Genomic DNA, 21,233 nt, shown 5'->3' with positions numbered 1-21,233 from the left:
CAAATGTTGAGGGGCTAATACGGTCCTCAAGGCAGAGGATTTTCTTATAAATGTTTATTAGAATGTCTTTTAGTGACCAACATTAATGTAAAAGACTGAGCTCTGGTTTATTTCATGTTTTACACTCCTAATGTTTTAAAAAAAACAAAAAGAGTAAAATTTTTATTTGTCAATTTTTATTTTTAGCCTAAGTTTAAAAGTGAGCCTTTATGTTTCTGTATTAAATAAAAAACTGACTTGGAAGCAGAAATAACTAACATGGATCACAATCTCTTTCATACATTAAAGATTCACCTCTTTGCTGTGCTAAACCTTCACATGTGATGGAAGAACTCACGAGGTTAAGATCGCACAAAAATCTAAACGATCAACAACTGTTTCACTGTATTGCTTCAAAGCTACTTGGGTGTGGGTGGTGCTGAGGTTTCCTTCACCCCCATCCCATTCTTCTTTTTCCTCTCTGAACAGTCATTTCAGTAAAAGCTCTGACAGAACTATAAATCTTTCTTCTGCCTGCCCACACACCCCAAGTCAAAAGTTTACCTTTCCCCCTTTTTTCTCTCCATTTCCCCCTTTTTTAAATTTTTCAGCTTACAAAGAACAAACCTGTTTTCCAGCAAAACCAGAGAAGTACAGCTATGGCCATGTGAGACCCCTTGAAATACTAAATGGAAATAATGGGAACAGCAAACAATCCAACAGACCTGCTTTAAGCAGTAGCAAAGGTCTAGATTTTGCCTCTCACATTTCAAGTGTTTCTCCTACTCACTGCTTTCTGTATTCTCTTAAGTGGCAAAACCAGCAGCAAATCAATTCTGCAAACAATGCCACAGTCCACTCATGACTCTGGTCTTCAAAATTTGGCCGTTTCATTCTTGGAAGCATTAAAGCAAACATCTTAAGTCTTTCAAAAATTTGTTTAGACTTGTTATGAGATCAGAACTAGTAAGGAATTAAATGGTCCATAAAACCAAGACAGGGACAAATGTGTTTAAGTAAAAAAAAATCCTTTCGATTTCTGAACAAAATAAAAACATAATTTCCTAATTAATTCAGTATAGGTGAGCATTCCCACAATGCTGCATGAACACGGGAAGTACCACTTCTCTACAAGAAGGTTTTTGTTTCTACTGAGAAAGATGTGTGTCTTAGTTCCACGCCTGGTACCGAAGCACTTGCCTTCCCATGCCCCACTCCTTCCACAGCCCCCTGCAGATGGCACAGGATGCGCTCAGTAAGTTTGGAGGAGAGGCAAGTTTAGAACTGGGACAACGTGTGTTCTGCAGAACTGGAACTGGAAGAAGTACACACAGATGTGTTTTCACTAAAATGTGGAGATCAGTCCGTCCTGCTACCTCTATCCTTCCCTGTCAAGTGTAAGGGAATGGAAAGTTGGCTTAAATATCCCCTCTGCTTGAAGGTTTCTTCATTTCCAAGTGATGCAAAAACCATTCTACTGCCTGATACGATCTTTCCCAGCATTAGGGAAATTTTCAAGGGTCCTCTCCACCAACAGCCCTCAGGGAGCAGAGGATGCCACAGGCATTCCTTACTAGGCAGCATAACTCCAAGAAGGAACGGCTGCCACTTGATAAGGTTACTTATCATATCATCTGTGCTCTGTTGCCATGAAATAGCTCTGTAACGCCTCCAGATCTGTCCTTACATACCCTGAGGACATATCATCACAGAAATAAATCTTTATTGATGTGGTATGCCAAGGAAATGGAACTGTGGGAACTCCACACACATGTACTTGGGTTCACACCAATGCCTTTCGTAGACTGACAGTGCTCTTCTGTTTTGCTTTTGTAAGGCAGGCTCCAGCATGAAAAGCAGATCTGTGACTATGCAGATTTGCTGGCCCAAACACCATCTTTAGTTAAGGAGCTGTGGGAAGCTGGGTGTCACACTGTAGCTCCTCTGAGAACTGATAAAAATAAGAATTCATGCCAAGTTACCACATCTTAATGCAAGCAGAAAAAAGGATTAAGACTTAACAAACCGTTACAATATAATTGAAAAGTCTCATGGTATTTTGTGCATTTCCTATGAAAGCTCCAAGTACCTTCAGAAACTGCTTCCATGAGAAAAAAAAAAACAAATTAAAAAAGGATAAAACATATCCTGGTTTAGGCTGTGTCAAAGAAGACAAAAAACTTGTAATAAGGATTGCACACTGAAAGACATGAATACCAGAAGAAAAATAAAGTAGTTGCTTATGGCTTTGAAAACTTTTAACAGTTGTCCTCATTACATTGCAGGACCTGACTCATGGCAAAAAGCAATCAACAGATGACATTGCCAGCAATATTTTAATGTAGACTCACTGCTGCTTGGCTGGGCTGCTGCTTTTTATTCCTTTTGGGCCTTAATTTTGTAAAGTGTTCCAGTTTTCTCCCTTCTTCTGATGGCAGCTCTGAAATGAATCCAGAAGTTCGTTTGTCCGGCCTGCTGGAAGGAAATGGTGGGTCTTCTATATGGATAGGTACTTCTTCCAGTGCTTTATCTAGATCAAATTCCATTTCTAAGAGAAATCAAAACTTTCTAATTAGGTTTACATGCTATTTAAAACAAAAGACAATGCCATTCTTCTCTTTTGTGGCAAATAATTATAAACACATCTAGAGAACTCAGCCACATGTTTGTCAGCAGACAGAGCACTGTGAACAAATATTTACTACCAAACACACTAGCAGAGTCACAAAACAAAGTAACCAGTGTGGGCCTCAAATGCAGTCCAGAGGGAGGGAAAGTCATCTGTGCTTTTCAGTTAAGATCTACCTAGAAGAATCTCAGGTAAGCAAAGAAGCAAAAAGGATTTAAGACTTTCTCACTTACCGAAAGCTCTGGACACTGGCCGGAGCATTCTGCTGTGGATGCTTTTCCTTTTTGATTTAGGGGTCATCTATCAACATAACACAAATCAAAAATTACTTTAGCAGACAGAAGAAATGACAAAGAATACCTTTTCCTTTCTATCCAACAAATCAGTTTTTCAAGCCTATGTATCATTTCAAGATCTGCTTGGGTTTAACACCAGGAGGGAATGGGGTTTTCTCCTCCCCTTCTCAAACATTCAAAACTTCTTCTAAATTGACATTTTGTTCAGCTGACTTTGGAAAGAACCAGGGAGGTAGTTTATTCTTCCCATTAAAACTGTAGGCTGTACATAGGATGATTATTTGAATTGTCCAAGCATTAACTCATTGATCCCCAAGTGTAAAAGAAAGAAAATATTAAACCCTCAGCCCTGCATTTGAGATCATAAGGCACAGAAAGCTTAATTACTTTGTCCAGTACTGCACAGTTAATGACAATACCAGGGACAGTCTCCCCTCTATGTTCTGGCTGTTTGTTTTTTAATGCAAAATACACTTCCTCCGTTTATTTGTTAGTGCCGTGCTACTAACATTTGTTATCTCCATGCTACATGATTAAAATTCAGGTATTGATGTCTCTGGACACTGCCATACAGCTCATGGAACTTCCCTAGGAAAATGCAGTCTCGGTGCACACAGCCCTTCTTCAAAAAGCAAAAATATTGTGTCAGTGTTAGCAATACCTCCAGCAAAAACATTACTTCTGTGGACTTTAGATAGACTGAGAATATGTGGATAGTTACCTTGGCATACATTCAAGGCAGTCACTGAAAGTTATGTGCTATTATTCTTCTCATCTTCACATTCCCAGAAAAAAGGAGTATGTTGCCTTAAGAGCACAAATACCCAGACTTAAGACCTGAGTTTGTTATTTTTGGAAGAAATTTGCCCTTATTTTCTTGACTGCGCTCTCTGGAAGTTTGCACGGCAAGAAAGACAGTTTTGCTACACCAAATGCATGCGTCACCACTTCTGAACCTCTTAACACAGCTCAGCATTGCAAAACTTCTAAACAGAAAGTTGACCTGCAAGTTTTCTAAAGAGTTAATTTAAAATGACAGCTTCTGCAAAGATGGGCGCCTTTTGTGGTAGAGTTGTACATGCTGGCTTTAGTGACACTCATATACTTCCATTTACTTGCTAGTCTTGAAGCCTAGTGGCTTCAAATCTGGAGTGTCAGTCAAGAAGCTGTCATGGCTCACAACTCATTACCGGGATTGTTAATCAAGTTTAGCAGTATCAATTTTATATGAGCTAGAAAAGACATAGTTATTGACATTTCAGACAAATCATGAATTATTTAAGGTAAACATTTGCTGGTTTTTATGAATCGAAAGTTCAGTGCACAGACTTACATGTACTGAATTCATATTCCCATCCAAAGTAGTCAGGAGGATTATTATGCCACTATTCACATGCTCAGGGTTATGACAGATTTTTGTAACAGGAGTTACTACCCATCTTCTCAAGACCAGAAAAGGACTTGCAGACTACAGAGCCAGCAGTGATAGCACTGCCTGGGCAACAGAGTTCTGTTTTTATTGCCATGCACATCGCTAGGAAAGAAAGATACCTTCAGCTGCTGCAGATTTCCACTTCCACATTTGACAAGCATCAGTATATGATACAATACTTTCAAAACCAGCCAGGAAATAGCTTGCCACCTGAGCAGACTTACCCTGAAACTAATGAGCAGGCAAAGTGTTACTGCATCAAAAGGTCAGACATTACTTTCAGAGTTACCAATAAATTAAACGCAACGGATTCGATGGCAAGTGGTTGGAGAGGTGCTGAACTTTCTCAGTGAAAACTGCAGTGGATTGTGCAGTGCGCAGGCAGCAGGCAGCCTCTGAACTGCACACCTCGACAATTGCCAATCCATCACCCAAACCCGAAACAACCAAAGGCTTCCAGCACCTCACGTGAGGAAGAGTTGTAGCAGCTCAGCGTTTTGGGGGACAGCAATTAGGAGTCACTATCAGTAGTCCCCCGATTTTATTTCCAGCCATAGCCCATTTCTCTTGTTAATGTACATTTGCGTGCATTTTGGTCTGCTTGCCACTCTTTTTGGTGGTGTGACTGGAAATTACATCTAGTAGGATAATGCAGCAACTCATGCGCTAAAGAAGATGAGAAAGGAGGACAGAAAACAAGGCTGATGGGAGACCTCCGATCTCTCAGTAACTTCACAGCCACGGCCAGTGTTCAGAGTGCTCCTGGATGGACACAGACAAACTGAGCTGCATTGGCCCAGGGCACCAACGCAAAACAGCATGGGGCAAGTTCTGAGGATCCTGTGCAGGTAAGTTAAATGCTCCAAGACATCCTGGACAGCCAAGAACAGAATGATTTCATCTTCCTTCCCAGACAAGAAAATGCCCCCAGATGACGCTGCAGAGCTTGTGCTGATGACCATAAGCCAGTCTCTGGATCACTGTTATAACTTACTGTCAGCTTGGCATGATCCATCAGCAGCTTGGTTGCTGGGGATAAAGGCAGAGGGACAGATATGCCTCCCATTTGCTTTAACAGCATGAATAACAGCTATACATACACTTTTATTTGAAAACCTTCTGTTTTCTAGCCTGTTTAGGAAGTGCACAGACGAAAGGCTTCTTGCCAAGTGAATTTTCTAGATCACACACAGAGCAAAATGGGTCAAAGCATTAATTTAAATAGGCCAGTGTGCTCTTTTTACAAAAGAGTAGACTTAATCTCAGCTTAGTATCTCAGCCACCATGCAGTATGCTACAGCAGCAGAACACATGTCATTACTAGAGGAGGTACGTGAACACCTAGGGCAAGACCTCTGCCTCTCACCAGCCTGAGCCCCATTTCCCATAGTACATGGAAGCAGTTCAGGTCTGGCAGACACGCACCTTCTGCCTTCCCACCCACCACCTCTGGCCACACAAGCACAGTGCAGCCCTCCTGCCTTGTGTTTCACCTGTGGTCTTTACAGGGGAACAGCTGTTAGCATCAACCTCCCCTCCTTTACTTCTTCCACGTCTTCCAGGGACTTGCCATTCTAGCAGACCACCTACTGAACTTCTTCCTTGTTTTGCCTACTTAACTGCATCTCTGGGTCTCGGTAGGCTCTCTCGGAAGTCTGTGTGCACCCATGCCACTGAGATCTCTGCAGATGGCTCCATGAAGGCACCCCTCTGCCCTCTGCAGTAGATGGGAGCCAGCAAATCCCCACCACACTCCCAAATAAGGGCTTATTTAGAGTTAGACCCCCTCACGTGCCCAAGCTAACTTTAAACTCCCAGGATCTCTTCCCACGATCACTTTTCCAGATTCTTCCCTTCCAACTCCCCTCCTCGCAAAACTAGCTGAGCCTCCTGACTTTTCTTAAATTATATTACCAACTGCGGAAGTATACTAGTATCTTAGGAATTAAACCCAACAACTAAAATCACTTTGAGTGCTAGAAAACAATGTGCTTTTAGCAACAGTCTCAGATATTCTACATTCCTTCATTATACAGATAATTGAAATTACTCTTAGTGCTCAGGGATAAGCTGATTTCCGTGGTTTTCTCGTCTTCGTCCAAAGTAATTTATATTCAATCCTATTACATACAGGATGCTCTGTGACCCTCCTGTCACTTCCCTTTCAAAGGATTTCAAACAAACTAATGAACACCTTGCCCCTCCATCCTGAAATTCAGCTCCCCAACCAGTCTCCCTTCAACCTTTCTTCCTGCAAAACAACTTACGGGTTTTCAGCTTTGAGAACACATTAAGGGCGACAGCACTAAAGGTGAGAGCCGCAGTCAAACCCCCAAGTTAATTCAACTAGACAAAGAAAACAACTGACCAAACTGAGATAACTCCTGACATCTCTTCCACCTAGTGGCAAGAAAGCCCTAGTTTATGTCCATTTTTAAGCCATCCTCTCATTAAGCTGGATGATGCTTGAATACAAAACCGTATCAATAGACTGTCTTTCTGAGCAGTAACATTTGTGCTTATACCTCCGACATCAGCACTCTGCTTTGGTTTGGTCTTAAAGCCAAGGAATGCTTTAAATTCAGATGCTATGCTAGCTGAACCTTTTTGTAAAATCCAATCTCATCCCTGAGCTGCTGCCTATTTCATTTGTAGGTGCAGATGGATGGCACTACAGTCTCCCAGGAGACTCACAAGGCAGTACAGAGGCAAATGGAGCACAAAAACGTAAACAAGTAGGCCAGAAACAGCAGAGCTAAAAAAATACTTACACTTGTACAGCAGAGAGTCTCCATGCAGCAAAAAAGAAAGAAAAAAGAATATGAATGGGGAAGACAAAGCAATAGCAGTTCTCAGGAAAGGAGGCAAAACCAGAAGTCACCAAAATAAAGAAAACTAAAGCCAAAACACTTAGAAGTCTTAGCAGGAAAGGTGACATGCAAGAATGAGATAAAAATCCCCTGCATTTGGAGGTGCTATATACTTTGTACTTCCAGAGAATAACCAGAGAAGGATGCGATCTCTCTTGTTTTATCTATAATGGGACAAATTCAGGTTTTCAGATGTTTGTTTCCAATATATGGTACTCATCAAAGGTGCCAACCTGCCACCTGCTGTCCCAGGGTACTGTGTGTTTTTCATTTTGTTGGCATCACTAGTAAGAAAAAACTGTAATGCTGTTATTTCCTAGTCTGAAGGAAGCTTCTGAATTAAAAATTGACAGCTTGTTGTAGAAAGCATGACAGCAAGGAAAATAAATTTAAAAAAAGCTTCTCTTGAAAGAATGAAAAGGGATGCAAGTCTGTTCCCCTGAGGTTTGAATAAACCTAATCCAAAGCAATGGTATTTCTCCTTCACATAAGGAGGTTTAGAGGTGCAGACTTTCAGGCGCTTTTGGCACACTAGAAGAATGCTGTTCCGTTAATAAAGCATAACCTTTCCCCTCCCCTTCAAAAAATGAAAAGAAAAAAAGGAAGCAGCACAGCCACCATATGAAATGAAGCAACGCCATATCCCATCACAAGAGATCTCCTGCGTGGCACATGACCAGTCACACTTCTCAATTTAGAGTAAGAAAAAACAATTATTACAAGTGTGGTTTTGTCTTCAAGTTGAATGGGAACTGCTGCTATAACAAAACTGCACGTATTAGCAGTGTTTGTGGCAGAAGTCAATAGTCATGGTCTGGATTAAACTTCTCAGCCAGAAAGTGCTGCATTTTTAAGTGGATATTGCACTGTTTTTTAATTATAAGCAGTGAAAACAGTCTGCATATAACACGAAGTGCATCATTTAATTGTTGAAGGGACATTAAGGTCAGTTTTTCCAATGCTTTGGCATTTTCAGCAATAATGATCCAGTTATCATGTTTCATACTTCTAATTTTAACTGTAGCTGAAAGTTTTAAAGATACCATGGGCTATCCTTGAATACCAAGAACAGTGTTCCTGCACACAGTTCCACTCCTTGATTTTCCTACTCTCCTCAGAGATTTTGCTCATTTGTTCGTGGTTTTTTCTCTTTAATTTTAGTTTTCTTTTACCTTCAGAAACTTTGGCTTTATTCAGGAGTTCTCAGCTAACAGCGATTCAGGCAAACCTCCTCATCACTCTCATTTTTGTATGCTATCCACAGACACATACACTTTTACTCCATTCCCCTGCCTGAAACCATGTTCTCTCTTGTCTGTCTTCTATACTGCTGTTCACTAGGGCTGCTCTGAGATTGCTGGAGAGACTGCACAAGCCATTGAGAAACACCTCAAACACAGAAACCATCTTAAAAACAAATCTCTAGCACACTTCAGAAATCAATCTGCAACATGGTTTCTCTTTCAGACAGCATTCATGGTAGTACTCCAGCACGTTCTGTGTATTTGACGCATAGGCAGATAAGTTATTTATATTATGCAAGCAGCTGGAAACATGATTAGGACCAAAGGGCAACGCAATACATATACAGCAGGGAGCGATCCCAGGGTTTGGGGAAGTTTACGCTCTACAGCCCTGATCCAGCAAGGGCTCATGGCAACTCCTACCTTCCACACTTCAGTGATCTCACCTAATTAAGTGTGACTACGGAGCAGCTTAAAAGTTAAAAGGTGCTAAATAGCTTGTGGGTGGGGAGTGAGGAGGGAGGCACACATCAGGCAACAGGTTAGACAAGGAAGCACATTAAGCAAAACAAAGACCAAGGGACTTGCCTGAAGTCCCCAAGGAGTCTGGCTGCTCTACAGGGAATCCAATGCCAGTCTTCAGACACCGGAAGTACTATGGACCATGAGTCCACACAACCCTTCCCCTTTGTTTGCTCTCTGCACAACTGCAAACTAAAGCGGTTTGTCTCCCAGTGTACATGGGCCGTGGCTAAAGGCAAATGCTAATCCACAACCAAAACCTCAACCAAATTCAACCCAAACACAACCAGAAACTGGATTGGGGAATCATAACAATGGGCCAACAATGTGTCAGAAAAAATATTTTCAGGGATTCTTCCGGAACGTTTTAAAACAGCACTAAGTTGTTTCAGCTATATGTATTTTGTGGGGTATGCCTTTACAGGAAAGAGGCATAGGAAAACAAGGCATTTTATCACAAGTCTTGCTGTTTTCTTTTGCTGTAAGGAATCCTGACCTATAAATCTCCCATTTCAGTCCACCGACACTTTCTACGCTTCTTCTCGTCTCCCAACTATCTCTGACAGATGTCACACATCTCATCTCATTAAAAAAAAAATAATTAAAAAATCTTCAGGTATTTTTTATAAAGCAGTCGATTGACCAGCTTTGCCTTTTTGCATGTGAATCTTTGGACACACAGGCGTCTCACCATCTGTACAGAGAGCCTTAGAAACCAGAAAGCTTCTACTGCTTACTTTAATCAGTGAAGATTTCATAATAAGTTTTCTAGGGTAAAACCCTCAGCATGGCTTGCAGAAATTCAGCTACATACTTCCCACTAGCAGTGATGGTGACCTGAATCACCATCCTTAGAATCTCCCTCTTGAGTGCTATTGTCCTTGGAAAGTTAAAGGCAATGCTAAAACCCATGACAGCTAATGGAGTTGTTTTACAGGAGATAGGAGAGCAAAGCCACTAACACACTGTTTAGAAACCAAGGCCAAGCTGCAAAAGGCTGCTGTTTGTTGATACAGTTGCCCCAAATGTAGCAGCTATGCATTTTTATGCCAGCAGAGGATCTAGACCTGACCTTGTATGTCAGAGTTCTGTCCTCTATATGGAAATACTACATATAAATATTGTACATAAATATGACATGCAAATAATCCATACCTGAATTTAAGGAGTATGTTTGCTTATTTCCTTCCCTTCCTCTAGAACTGAATTTCTAGAGAACAAGCTGTGGTTTGTGGTTCAGAAATAATTCAATTAGTCTCATCTAAACCAGCCTGACCTTTAAAATTACTTTGTGCGGCTATCCTATCTGAAAGAAAAGGAGTAGCACTGCAGAAAGGTAAGCTCAATAGATTTGCCCTTGAGCTCGTTTCATTTTACTAGCCAAGAAACCTTTGCTTTTCTGCTTGCTGAGATGTGGTGCCAAGATGTGGCTCATGTACTCTGAAATAATCAGAGTATTTCAATATACTCTTTTAATTAATAATTCTGCACTTGCATCTTTCACGTCACATATAATTCCTGTTAATAAATATGCCTGCATATAAATACCCAAAGCTTTTATTACAAAGACTAAAAAAACAGATATATGAATTAAACCAAGTAGTTCCTTAAACTATTAAACTGAATTTTTATTTCATGTTCTGAATGAGTATCTTGCAAGGAACTCTGTCTGCAACTGTCACCTGCAAAACAAAAAGCAATTATGCGTATCATCAGTTCTGTTTTCTACTTACTCATGAAGAGGACAGCAGCATCTTCTACAGCAGCTGAGCTTTAAGATGAACAAAGAGGATGGTTCCAACTAATTTATTTTAGTTAAAAACTAAGTGTAGAATGGAGACCTGCTGCAGGTCAGATGGCACAAAATATCTCTTTAAGCCACCACAACCAGTTTGCTTGTGTTGTTTGTTACCTTCAGCTGGAAAACACTGATGTAAAAGTTACTTTGTTCGTGACCTGAACTTCCATACAGTAAGAAGAAAAAATCTCTTGAACTCAGAAAATATGGAGTAGTGGACAGCCATTTATGATAATCTTAGGCCATTCCTTACAGATAACTAGCGTATGTATCAGACACCCTGGGCAATAACATCATTAAAGCAAATCTGAGGCAAGGTCCTCCTGAACAGAAATGTTTAAAATCAGGTGGGACAGAGCTCTGGGCAGCCAAATCTAGGGAAAGATGTCCCTGCTCACGGTGTGGACTTGATGATCTTTAAAGTTCCATTCCAACAAAACCCATCTATGATTTTATGAATGGGAACTGTTGTATCTGCCTACCCTACAGCTTCCCAGGACTGAGAACCAAAACAACTTCTGAACAACAACGATCTGGATAAGGGGACTGAGCACATCCTCAGTAAGTTTGCAGGCGACACCAAGCTGGAGGGGAGCATTGACCTGCTTGAGGGCAGGAGGGTCTGCAGAGGGATCTGGACAGGCTGGACCGATGGGCCAAGGCCAGTTGTGTGAGGTTCAACAAGGAGAAGTGCTGGGTCCTGTACTTGGGTCACAACAACTCCACGCAATGCTACAGGCTTGGGGCAGAGTGGCTGGAAAGCTGCCTGGGGGGAAAGGACCTGGGGGTGGGGGTGGACAGCCGGCTGAACACGAGCCAGCAGTGTGCCCAGGGGGCCAAGAAGGCCAACAGCATCCTGGCTTGTATCTGAAACAGTGTGGCCAGCAGGACAAGGGCAGTGATTGTCCTCCTGTACTGGGCACTGGTGAGGCCCCACCTCAAATCCTGTGTTCAGTTCTGGGCCCCTCACTGCAGGAGGGACATTGAGGTGCTGGAGCGTGTCCAGAGAAGGGCAGCAAAGCTGGTGAAGGGTCTGGAGCACAAGTCTCATGAGGAGCGGCTGAGGGAACTGGGGTTGTTCAGCCTGGAGAAAGGGCAGCTCAGGGGGGACCTTATTGCTCTCTACAGCTGCCTGAAAGGAGGGTGTAGGCAGGTGGGGGTTCAGTCTCTTCTCCCAGTAACAAGCGACAGGACAAGAGGAAATGGTCTCAAGTTGCACCAGGGAAGGATTAGATTGGATATTAGGAAAAAATTCTTCCCTGAAAGGGTGGTCAAGCATTAGAACAAGCTGCTGGGGGAGGTGGAATCACCATCCCTAAAAGTGTTTAAAAAAACCACATAGATGTAGGCTGAAGGACATGGATTAGTGATGGACTTGGCAGCCCTGGGTTAATAGTTGCACTTGATGATCTCAAAGGTCTTTTCCAACCTAAATGATTCTGACTCTATGATTCTGCATCTCTCCCTCCTTCTGACAACCTGAAGTGAACAGCTACCAAAAAGATAAATAGTCATCCAGGCAAAAAATGCCAGTCATCTTTGCACCATCATTAGACCCTTTGGGGGCCAACAATGCATTGCTTGCACTGAAGCAGTGACATTTGAAAGGAGAAATGCTACAGGGAGACTCATGACAGTGAATTAGATACAGTTTACCCTGGACGTGGAAGTGGACTAGTAGCCTCTCTGCTCAGACTTATGGTGGGAGGTTTTATCCTTGAAAACCCAGGCATACTTGAGCTGCTGCTCTTTTCTCGTTGATGTTTTTTTCCGCACATCTTTCAAGTATGCACAGTAAATCTTTATATCCTTCAGACACTTTGAGACATGCTTTGTGAATTTAAACATTAAACCCCACCCCATCCCCCCACCTTCTGAATGTTAAGTCCTGTCAGGAACCACTATATCAAGATATTGCTCATTAAAAACAGGAGATATCTTGATAGGCAACTCACAAATATTCTAAGAGTCTGTATGGTAAACAGAAATACTTGTATATTTCAGTTTCTTCTCTAAAACAAACTGATAGAAAAGGTCAATCATAATTACCCAAGAGAGAATGGCAAAACTCAAAGGCTGGTCTCTGGGATGCCAGCACTTAAGTATGATACAGGATTTAATGTTGCTTGGTCAGATGGCCATGGCAGCACATGAGCCTGGGAAGGACAGAAAAAACATGAAAGAAGAGGAAGATGCCTGCCCTGCAAAGCAGGACTGTTCACCTACAAGCACGGAATTAAGTACTGACTGGCAACAAGGCACTGGACTATGCAATTCTCAGAGAGTACGAAAACAAACTTCCCCTGGAGTATCTAAATACTGTGGTATTGGAAATGACCCATAGCTAAAACATACAAGATAAAGAGAGGTTCTGATTAGCTTGGAATGAAACTACCCTGACTTTTCAATCACTTTGTCTTTCTATCCTGCTCATTCCTAAAAAACTAAAAAGTTTTCTTTAAGATCTGCTTATGAAGGTTTTTTTCACCAGTTTAAGTGTTTTTGGTTTCAGATCATATTCCAATCCTGTCACTATTGACCTCAAAAATTCACAGTAATTTGATCTTTACTCACATGAAGCAAGACCTGACTGCAGAGATACACCCATGACTTTGCAATGAGGCTTTAGCTGACCTGAATAACAGCAGAAGAAAAAAAAAAATCTATTCACCTCTAAGTTCTCTAGTCAGAGAAGGATGTTTTAAGAGGAAGCCTGGTAAATTTATGAATAGGATTGTGTGATGCAGTTGTCAGTGATAGTAGTAGGAATGAGATCTTATTACTCAGAAGCTGTTTTCTAGCCTTTTGGCACTATGTACACTTGATTCGAGTTAGTTATTTTAAAGTTCCGACTTCAGTAACCCAGCTCATTGTAACCTTTACATTATATAACAAAATCTAATGGTACTCTATAACTCCCTGCCCTAACTCAGACTTCCTCTCCCCTCTTCCAGTGGGCAACTATTCTTTACCCCTGCAATATGAGGTATCAATTTTGAAGAGCAAAATATCACAAGCCTCCTGTTCCTCTGGATGAAGTGAGAAACACGAAGCACTCTTAGTGAGCCAGACTCGTGCATGTGCTATTTTCAGTAGGCTCTCTAGATATCAAAGTAAACACGATTCCCCACGCGACACAGATAAATAACTTGGCACAAGTTACCTATTTGTGATGCTGGAAGAACCAAAAAGCAGTAGAAAGGACCATGCAACCTATACAGAAAACTCCTCAACCACTTGAGAAGGTCAACTTGCCAGCTACTAATTGAATCAAGAAGCATTACGGCTGCAGAGAGTTGTGTGCTTCAGAAACAGCAGTATTAGAGGCTATTGTCATGTTGCTTGCTGTTGTCCCTCTGCCAAAGGTTACGGAGTCTAGATTTTGGCAAGAACTCCTCCAAAGGAGCTCTTGCTAATCTGCTGTGGGAAATAATGAGCAGGTTCTTACAAACAGAGGCTGTGGAAAGATGAATTCTGTATCTATTTGTGCTGAACATCAACCAACTCCACAGCTCTGCTGTCAAAAGGGATCACACAAGTGCCCCCTGATCGAGGCCATGCAAAGGGGCTTTCACCTCATAAGCTGTTAACTTCACCTGAGGTAGGTGAGTGCTCGGGTGATCCTTGCTGCTGGCTGTATGGGTGAGTGAGTGCTGGCTGGCAGGATGAGCAAACCCAGGTAGGGACAGTCATCTCTCTCTCCAAGTGGTGGACAGGTGTCCACCAGCAGACTACAGCTTGCAACAGCTAGCTAGTGCCTGCCAAGGTGACTGCCTGCAGCCTAGGCATGCACATTCCTGCTAGTAGAGCAGCAAATGGTGGGACCGAGAAGCTGGGCCTGGCACTACCTATAGACTGCAGAGCTGCACTTTCAAGACCTTTCCTTTCTGTCACAGACTAACCTCTTAGTAGTAAACTTCCTCCAAAAAACCAATCTAGGGAAGCTAAACTCTCGAGACCAGGGTTTCAATGAATGCTTTGTTACAGAACTGTCTTTTCAATGTGGCTTTCTCATAATGTGATATAAAATGATGGAAACTCGTAAGACAACTACTGCCACAAAGGATGTAATTACCATCCTGGTTTCAGCTGGGTTAATTTTCTTCCTAGTAGCTGGTACAGTGCTGTGTTTTGGATTTAGGATGAGAATAACATTGATCACACACTGATGTTTTAGTTGGTGATGAGCAGTCAAGGACTCTTGAAGCTTCTCATACTGCCCTGCCAGCGAGGAGGCTGGGGGTACGCAAGAAGCTGGGAGGGGACACAGCCAGGACAGCTGACAAACTGGCCAAAGGGATATTCCGTACCACATGACATCATGATGAACAATAAAACTGGGAGGACTTAAACTGCAAGGGTCCTACTGCTCGGGGACTGGCTGGGGATTGGGTCAGCAGGTGGTGGGCAACCGTATTGTGCATCACTTGCTTCTTATAGTTTTTTAATCAGTATTATTATTTTCCTTTCCTTTTCTGTCCTTTTAAACTGTCTTTCTCTCAACACATGAGTTTTACCTTTTTTCTGATTCTCTTCCCCATCTCACTGGAGGGGAGTGAGTGAGCAGCCGTGCGGTATTTAGCTGCCTGCTGCGTCAACGCACACCTACACATCCTCCCCTCCACCCCCAATACAAATCTGAGTCTATTAAGGCAAAACAAAGCACCAATATCATGGCAAGACAAGCTCCTGATACAGAAGTGCCACTGTAGAGAGCTTTATGGCAAGTGCTGGAGGCCGTGATGCCTGTGAAGGACCTTGAAGGCTAAAGAAGAAAGTAAGATAAGGTTGGCTGAACACCTGGAAGATAAACGGGATATGAAGCCAGGCCGGAGCGGATGCACGATGCAACGTCTCAGCAGCTGGCTGAGAACATGAAACTCACAGAGATAAGAAAGAAGAGAGAAAAAAAATGCAAGAAATTCAGTGTGTTTGTAGCTTAGTAATTAACCAATTATATGTAGCCAAAAAGTGCGTGAACAGTATTGATTAACCAATGCTATTTTAGTATGTTGCACGTGAACAGTGAACGAGGATATATAAGCGTGGGTTTTGGACTAATAAAGGGTCTTCTGGTCAGATTCAGGAGTCCGTGTCTCAGTCTCCTCATGCCACCACGCAAACAGAATACCCAGCAGCTGCACTTCACAAATCTTGTTTTAATCTAAGCAGAAAAGCCTCCAGTTTTGCACTACGTTTTTTTCTTAACCAAGCATGTAGTGCTGTTACTAGAAGCAGTTTATCACATTCATTTACTTCATGTTGTGCCAATAACATACCCTAGATTATGAGAAACAGCTTTGAACTCTGATTAAGAAACCTCAGCTGGTTTAAAAAAACATACTATACATCAATTATCCATCACCTCCTTGCATTCAGAGACCAGGAAAAATACATTGAAAGCCAGGTTTCTTTTAATGTGTTTCAGCTGGGAGCATGTAATCCCTCACGAGCCCGAACAAGTCTGTAGTCTATACATGTAACAGGCATTGAATAAACATGAATAAGGACCTCTAAGGGCAGTGAGGATGCTGCAAAACTATATGTATCAAGGAACCCAGGAAAAGAAAGGTAACAAATATTCACAATTAAAATTAATGTAATCATAATGATAATGGTGAGGCTAACGTATAAAACGCAGAACTTGCAAATAAACAAGATATTCACAGGTTCTGCAAAACTATCATGCCAGCTCCCTTTGTCTCTTAGTTTCTCAGCCGTAGCACTGCATGATGGCACTGTGCTGTGCCCCTCCTGGTGATGTTTTCATAAACTGTCCTAGTTCAGGGTGAGTCAGAAGTTTTACTGGACTCCCACTGAAGTAGATATGCTCACATGCCTGTGATGGAGCCTTTTCAGAAGCCAAGAATACTCTCGCATACCATAATGCCAATTCCTAGCTTCCCACAGTGCTGTATTTACTACACATCAAAAGCCCGTTTCTGCTAATGCATACAGGAGAGAAACTGAAGTGTCACAATCAATTTAATCCGGCATTCATCCAGGCTGCTGCCTTTGCCCTCATCCCTGCCTGCTTGTTCCTGCTGCTTAGGATTTGTTTTGTGAACTCAATCAGAGGACTAGTCAGTCTGGAAACTAACCTGGGAAATAAGTCTTCCATAAAAAGCTTAATTTTCAGCTGAATCAATTCTCACACCCGTTTTGCAGTGAGGCTGTGTGAACAGTAAAAGCGTGAGGGTGCGGGCAGGAGAGCGAGCTGTGTACAGGGGAAAGTGGAAATGCTCTTCTCGGCAAGAACAATGATTTTTGCTAGATTAAGCCAGTCATAGAGCTAGAGCTTTATTTATAGCACAGGAGAACATACGGAGTCCAGCAAGAACTGGGGTTTTATTGCACTAGATATTCAATCTTTCATCCAAAATGCTGGCTATCTATGCCTGAGACAATTCTACCACAGTCAAATAGAGAGGAACAAGAATCAGATGCTGTAGTACGTCAGGGCACACCAGAGAATTCCTCCTTGAATTTTTCTTCCTACAGTATCAGTGCACATGTACGTGAGCCTGTACCATTACTTTCTCCTTCCTCCAGTGAAAGGAACTAAAGGGATTTCTGTTGTTTTAATTCTAATTTATTTTGGATGAGGGGGTAGGGAGAGAAAAGCTTTCAGGTGGTGCTTTATGAGTTTTCTTTTTTTAAAAAATAAATTTAATTCTCATGCAGTGAGTGCAATTACTCCCTTTTCTCTGAAGACACTGAGGGTCCATACACTCCTAGTCTTCTGGCACTCAAGTTCCCAAGTCTTCACTGGACTAATCTGCTAAAGCTTTGACAATGGCTAGTTAGTACATTCTGATATATATATCATATATAAAAAAAACATATACCACCAATCTACAAGCCTTCTGCTATTCCTGCAGATTTTCTTCTCTACTGTACAATAGCTGAAATCTATTGTTCAATAATGACTAAAACATTCATACATTGCTCATGGGTTTATTATTTATTTAAAAAAAAAACAACAACTTTCCTCCGTTAAGTCACAGAAACATCTCTATGGTTAAAATTAGAAATAGATGAGAAATGACTAAGATTCAGTATTCAACACAGGCAGTCCTTTTCTATTAGCTATAAGCATTTTTGCAAACACATAATTTACCATCCAAGCATTTCAATCTTACACTGAAATGCTTTGAAGAAGATTTATAAGCAGACACGTGTATTACAACCTACAATTTCTTTATGTTTCAAACAGTTCCGTATCATACCTCTTCATAATGCAAACAAACTCTGCTTTGCTCTGCAAACATACTTATCCTGGCTGCATGCTTGTTACTATCTACGTTAATAAAATTATATTGCTGAAATGGATAGTTTAAAGATTATGAGTACATGGATTTCTAATAAAAAAGCTATTTCTCTCAAAACTTTTCTTTGAATAGTGGCTCAACTATGGTGATCTCCTTTTAGTATTCTGGAAGCCAAACTAACATTCAAATAGCTAAATAAAAAGCTTTGGAATGTAACTATTAAAGACAATGTAACAAAGATGCTCCATTACCTTTTGGTGGGGAATTGAGCACTATCTAGTATCTCTTATTTCTGCAAAAAACTAATGGCTATGAAAGAATAATAAAGTACAATTAGAAGCGTTATGCAAAATTAAATCAGTTAGTATTCAACCTATACTATCATACATAACAAGATACATTATATTCAATCTCAGTAAAAAATGGTGCTTTAAAGTTAGTTTTTAAATGCATGCATTAGTTTAAAATGTGTCAAACTTGTCATATATGTACAGAAAAATTTAGAAAAACTGTACTATTTTATGACATTAATTCATGACTGATTCTAAGCTTTAAAAAGCAGGCCAAATTTTTTCCTTTAATCTGGGAACAGTAAGTAATTTTCTGTATAAAGGCTCTTATTTCCATCTTATTTGCACGCAACTTTTATCTAACGACATTACCATCAATGCAGCTCTAATTAAAGGTAAACAACTAAGACAACTGTAGATTAGGGAAGCATATCAATTTACTGTACTACAGCTCAGGCAGATCAGAAGCTTTTGGGTCCATAATCACACCCTATGCTGGACCAAATGCTCCCAGTGTTTGTCAGAACTCATTTAACAGACCAGCAAATCCTCGTATGACTGACAAATCTTTCATGTTATGGGCTCTCAGGCCACTGTTAAAAGCTGGGTGAGAATCATATCCTAAGTTTAAGCTAATAAGATTTCACTGCACAGTTTGGTATTTGGTAAGTCCTAATTCCCACAACAAAAAAGTACTGGACATAACATTTAAAAGTCTGTTTTTCAGCAGTCCATTTCATGGGCCCATTTGTGATATTTCATTCTGTCTTGTCCACGTTGTTCATATATATCAAACTTCAAAGCGGATGGATGGCAGCTCCCTACCGTGGCAGGGAAACCCTCCCAGCCACAGCCACCCTGCACCTTGCTTGAGCCTAGGTAGGCAGGCTGGGAGACAGACCAGTGCCCGTTTGTTTGCTCCATCATCAGCACTGCGGGGTTTCAGATCCCTACCATGCCAGTCCAAGTTTTGTAAATAAACCTTCCTGTCTTCCCCTTTCAGTCCACACACAAGAACAAATCGCTCATAGCCATTTTATAAGAAATACATCTACCTCGCACATAGTCATTCACCTAGCTTCAGTGCTATATAACTATCTGTAATCAGAGAGTCAAAACTGAACCTGGATCCAGTTTTTCCCCACATTGTTCAAATCAGCTTCAAGGGAGGCTTGTGAATAACACCACCACGCCATGGTGTACATTGCCTCAGCCAGAATACTTATCCTTGATAGGCTTGCCAAAGAAAACAAGAACAAAGAGAGCAGACTTGCTGAGGGTAAGGGGTTTGCAAAATTAATCCAGTTTTGCAAATGATAAAAAACAGCTTCTGGAAAATGGTGGTCCAAGCTCAGTGCTTCTCCTCTAAGACCAAAATCTCTTCTTCCCCAGACATCTTGACAACTAACTGAAGCAAACTGATAGACAGGGCTTTGAATAGGCAAGTTTTTCCTGGCATCCCAGCCACATGATCACCCTCAGCACATCCATATTCTTTTGGAAACAGGAGATTAGGCTCCCAAACATGCACAACACCAAGCTGCAACTCAATGTTTCAGTTTTGAGATTTGCAGAACACACAGCCAGGTACATCATGTATTCACAAGGCTAAGATCTGTTTTATCATCACACTTTGTAATGCTTAGGGATTTCCAATGGCCAAACAAGACAGTGTTCTGGACTAATGTAATTTTGGAAGTGGGATCTAAAAAGTTATTTCTCATTTTAGATTAAAAATAATCAAAGGAAATTAGGTTCATAATTATAGTTCATAAAACCATATGCTTCTCTTTCTAGTAAAACCTTTCAGCAACTTATCTGTTTTCTGCACTGACCAGCTTACAAAGCATTCAATAACGTCCCTTTCAGAAGGTTCCTCATTTTCATGCAAATACCTATAAAACACTTCAAAGCCGCCACAAATCAGGTTAATTTTTCCACGACAGTATCTGAAATATGGGTTTTCTTGGCTACTTTCCCATAGCTAAAATACATCACTTGGAAAATGCTCTCTTTTAAGTTACTAACTCCACCCAGAAGATGCAAGAAATCCATAAGATGCTTTTACTTGCAAAAAACTCAGTGAGAACACTAGCTCAGTAAAAATCCCTGTATTATTCAGCCTCTTAGGGCTATCTATTTATCTATATATTTTACAACAGCAACCAATATCACTTGCACCCAGGATGCAAAAAGCTGCTCTTAAAAATGGATTATAGCTTTTAATAAATGGATTCTTTAGCTCTGACTAAAATTACTGCCTTGTATCTATTTGATGCTTCATTCTCTTCAGAAATTAGATATTGATGAGAATCTGGGTCACAAAAGGTATTTGAATTTCTGTGCAATATGAGGGTGAATGAAGAGAGACACAAACAGTTCTGAAGTACAGTTAGCATCCAACACATCTTTTAAGGAGAGTAAGCATCATCACACTTCGTTATTTTAGTATGACCAAAATGAAAGATAACAGCACAGTGATATGATCCTTTCATATAACCATGGTGATATGAGATGAAGACAGGAGATATTTTTAAAATTTCCAGTATTATTATTCTTAAGAGGCTGCAAGAATAAATTTAAAGGGGGAGGGTGCAGTGTCAAAACGAGCACTTAGCTTGTGTTTCTATATATGATGCCAGCACACAAAAACTAACTTGCAGGTACAGGGTTCAGATGCCACATACTTTACTGGGATGTCTCTCTACTGTAAGATTTAGGGCTCAAAATGATTACTGAATGTTGGCTGTGGAAGGCTTCTAGAACTTCACAGTACCAGTGATGAGCCAGATGATGCCACCAACACCACATGCCTCACAGGGATTTGTGATGTTCAGAAAATTCAGATAAAATATTGCATCAAACCAAATTCTGGTGAAGGAGATTTGGAAGCCAGAGAGAA

The 21,233-nt window shown here is 41.1% G+C and overlaps 1 protein-coding gene across 3 annotated transcripts in view; it reads right to left on the bottom strand.

The window, feature by feature from the left end:
- CARMIL1 (capping protein regulator and myosin 1 linker 1) overlaps positions 1-21,233 on the bottom strand; it is a 241,305-nt gene that overhangs the window by 64,986 nt on the left and 155,086 nt on the right. For 2 of the 3 annotated variants that reach the window (XM_055799395.1, XM_055799396.1), the window contains 3 exons: positions 7,108-7,125; positions 2,842-2,908; positions 2,331-2,527 (listed from right to left, as the gene is read on the bottom strand). In XM_055799395.1, the coding sequence (XP_055655370.1) occupies positions 2,331-2,527; positions 2,842-2,908; positions 7,108-7,125 (282 nt within the window). The remainder of the gene's footprint in view (positions 1-2,330; positions 2,528-2,841; positions 2,909-7,107; positions 7,126-21,233) is intronic. The other variant, XM_055799397.1, reaches the window with a different exon arrangement.

The sequence above is a fragment of the Falco peregrinus genome, chromosome 3 (assembly GCF_023634155.1).
Source record: "Falco peregrinus isolate bFalPer1 chromosome 3, bFalPer1.pri, whole genome shotgun sequence".
Classification (NCBI taxonomy): Eukaryota; Metazoa; Chordata; class Aves; order Falconiformes; family Falconidae; genus Falco; species Falco peregrinus.
The sequence above is the reverse complement of the archived record's forward strand: the minus strand, read 5'-3'. Positions and strand labels throughout refer to the sequence as shown.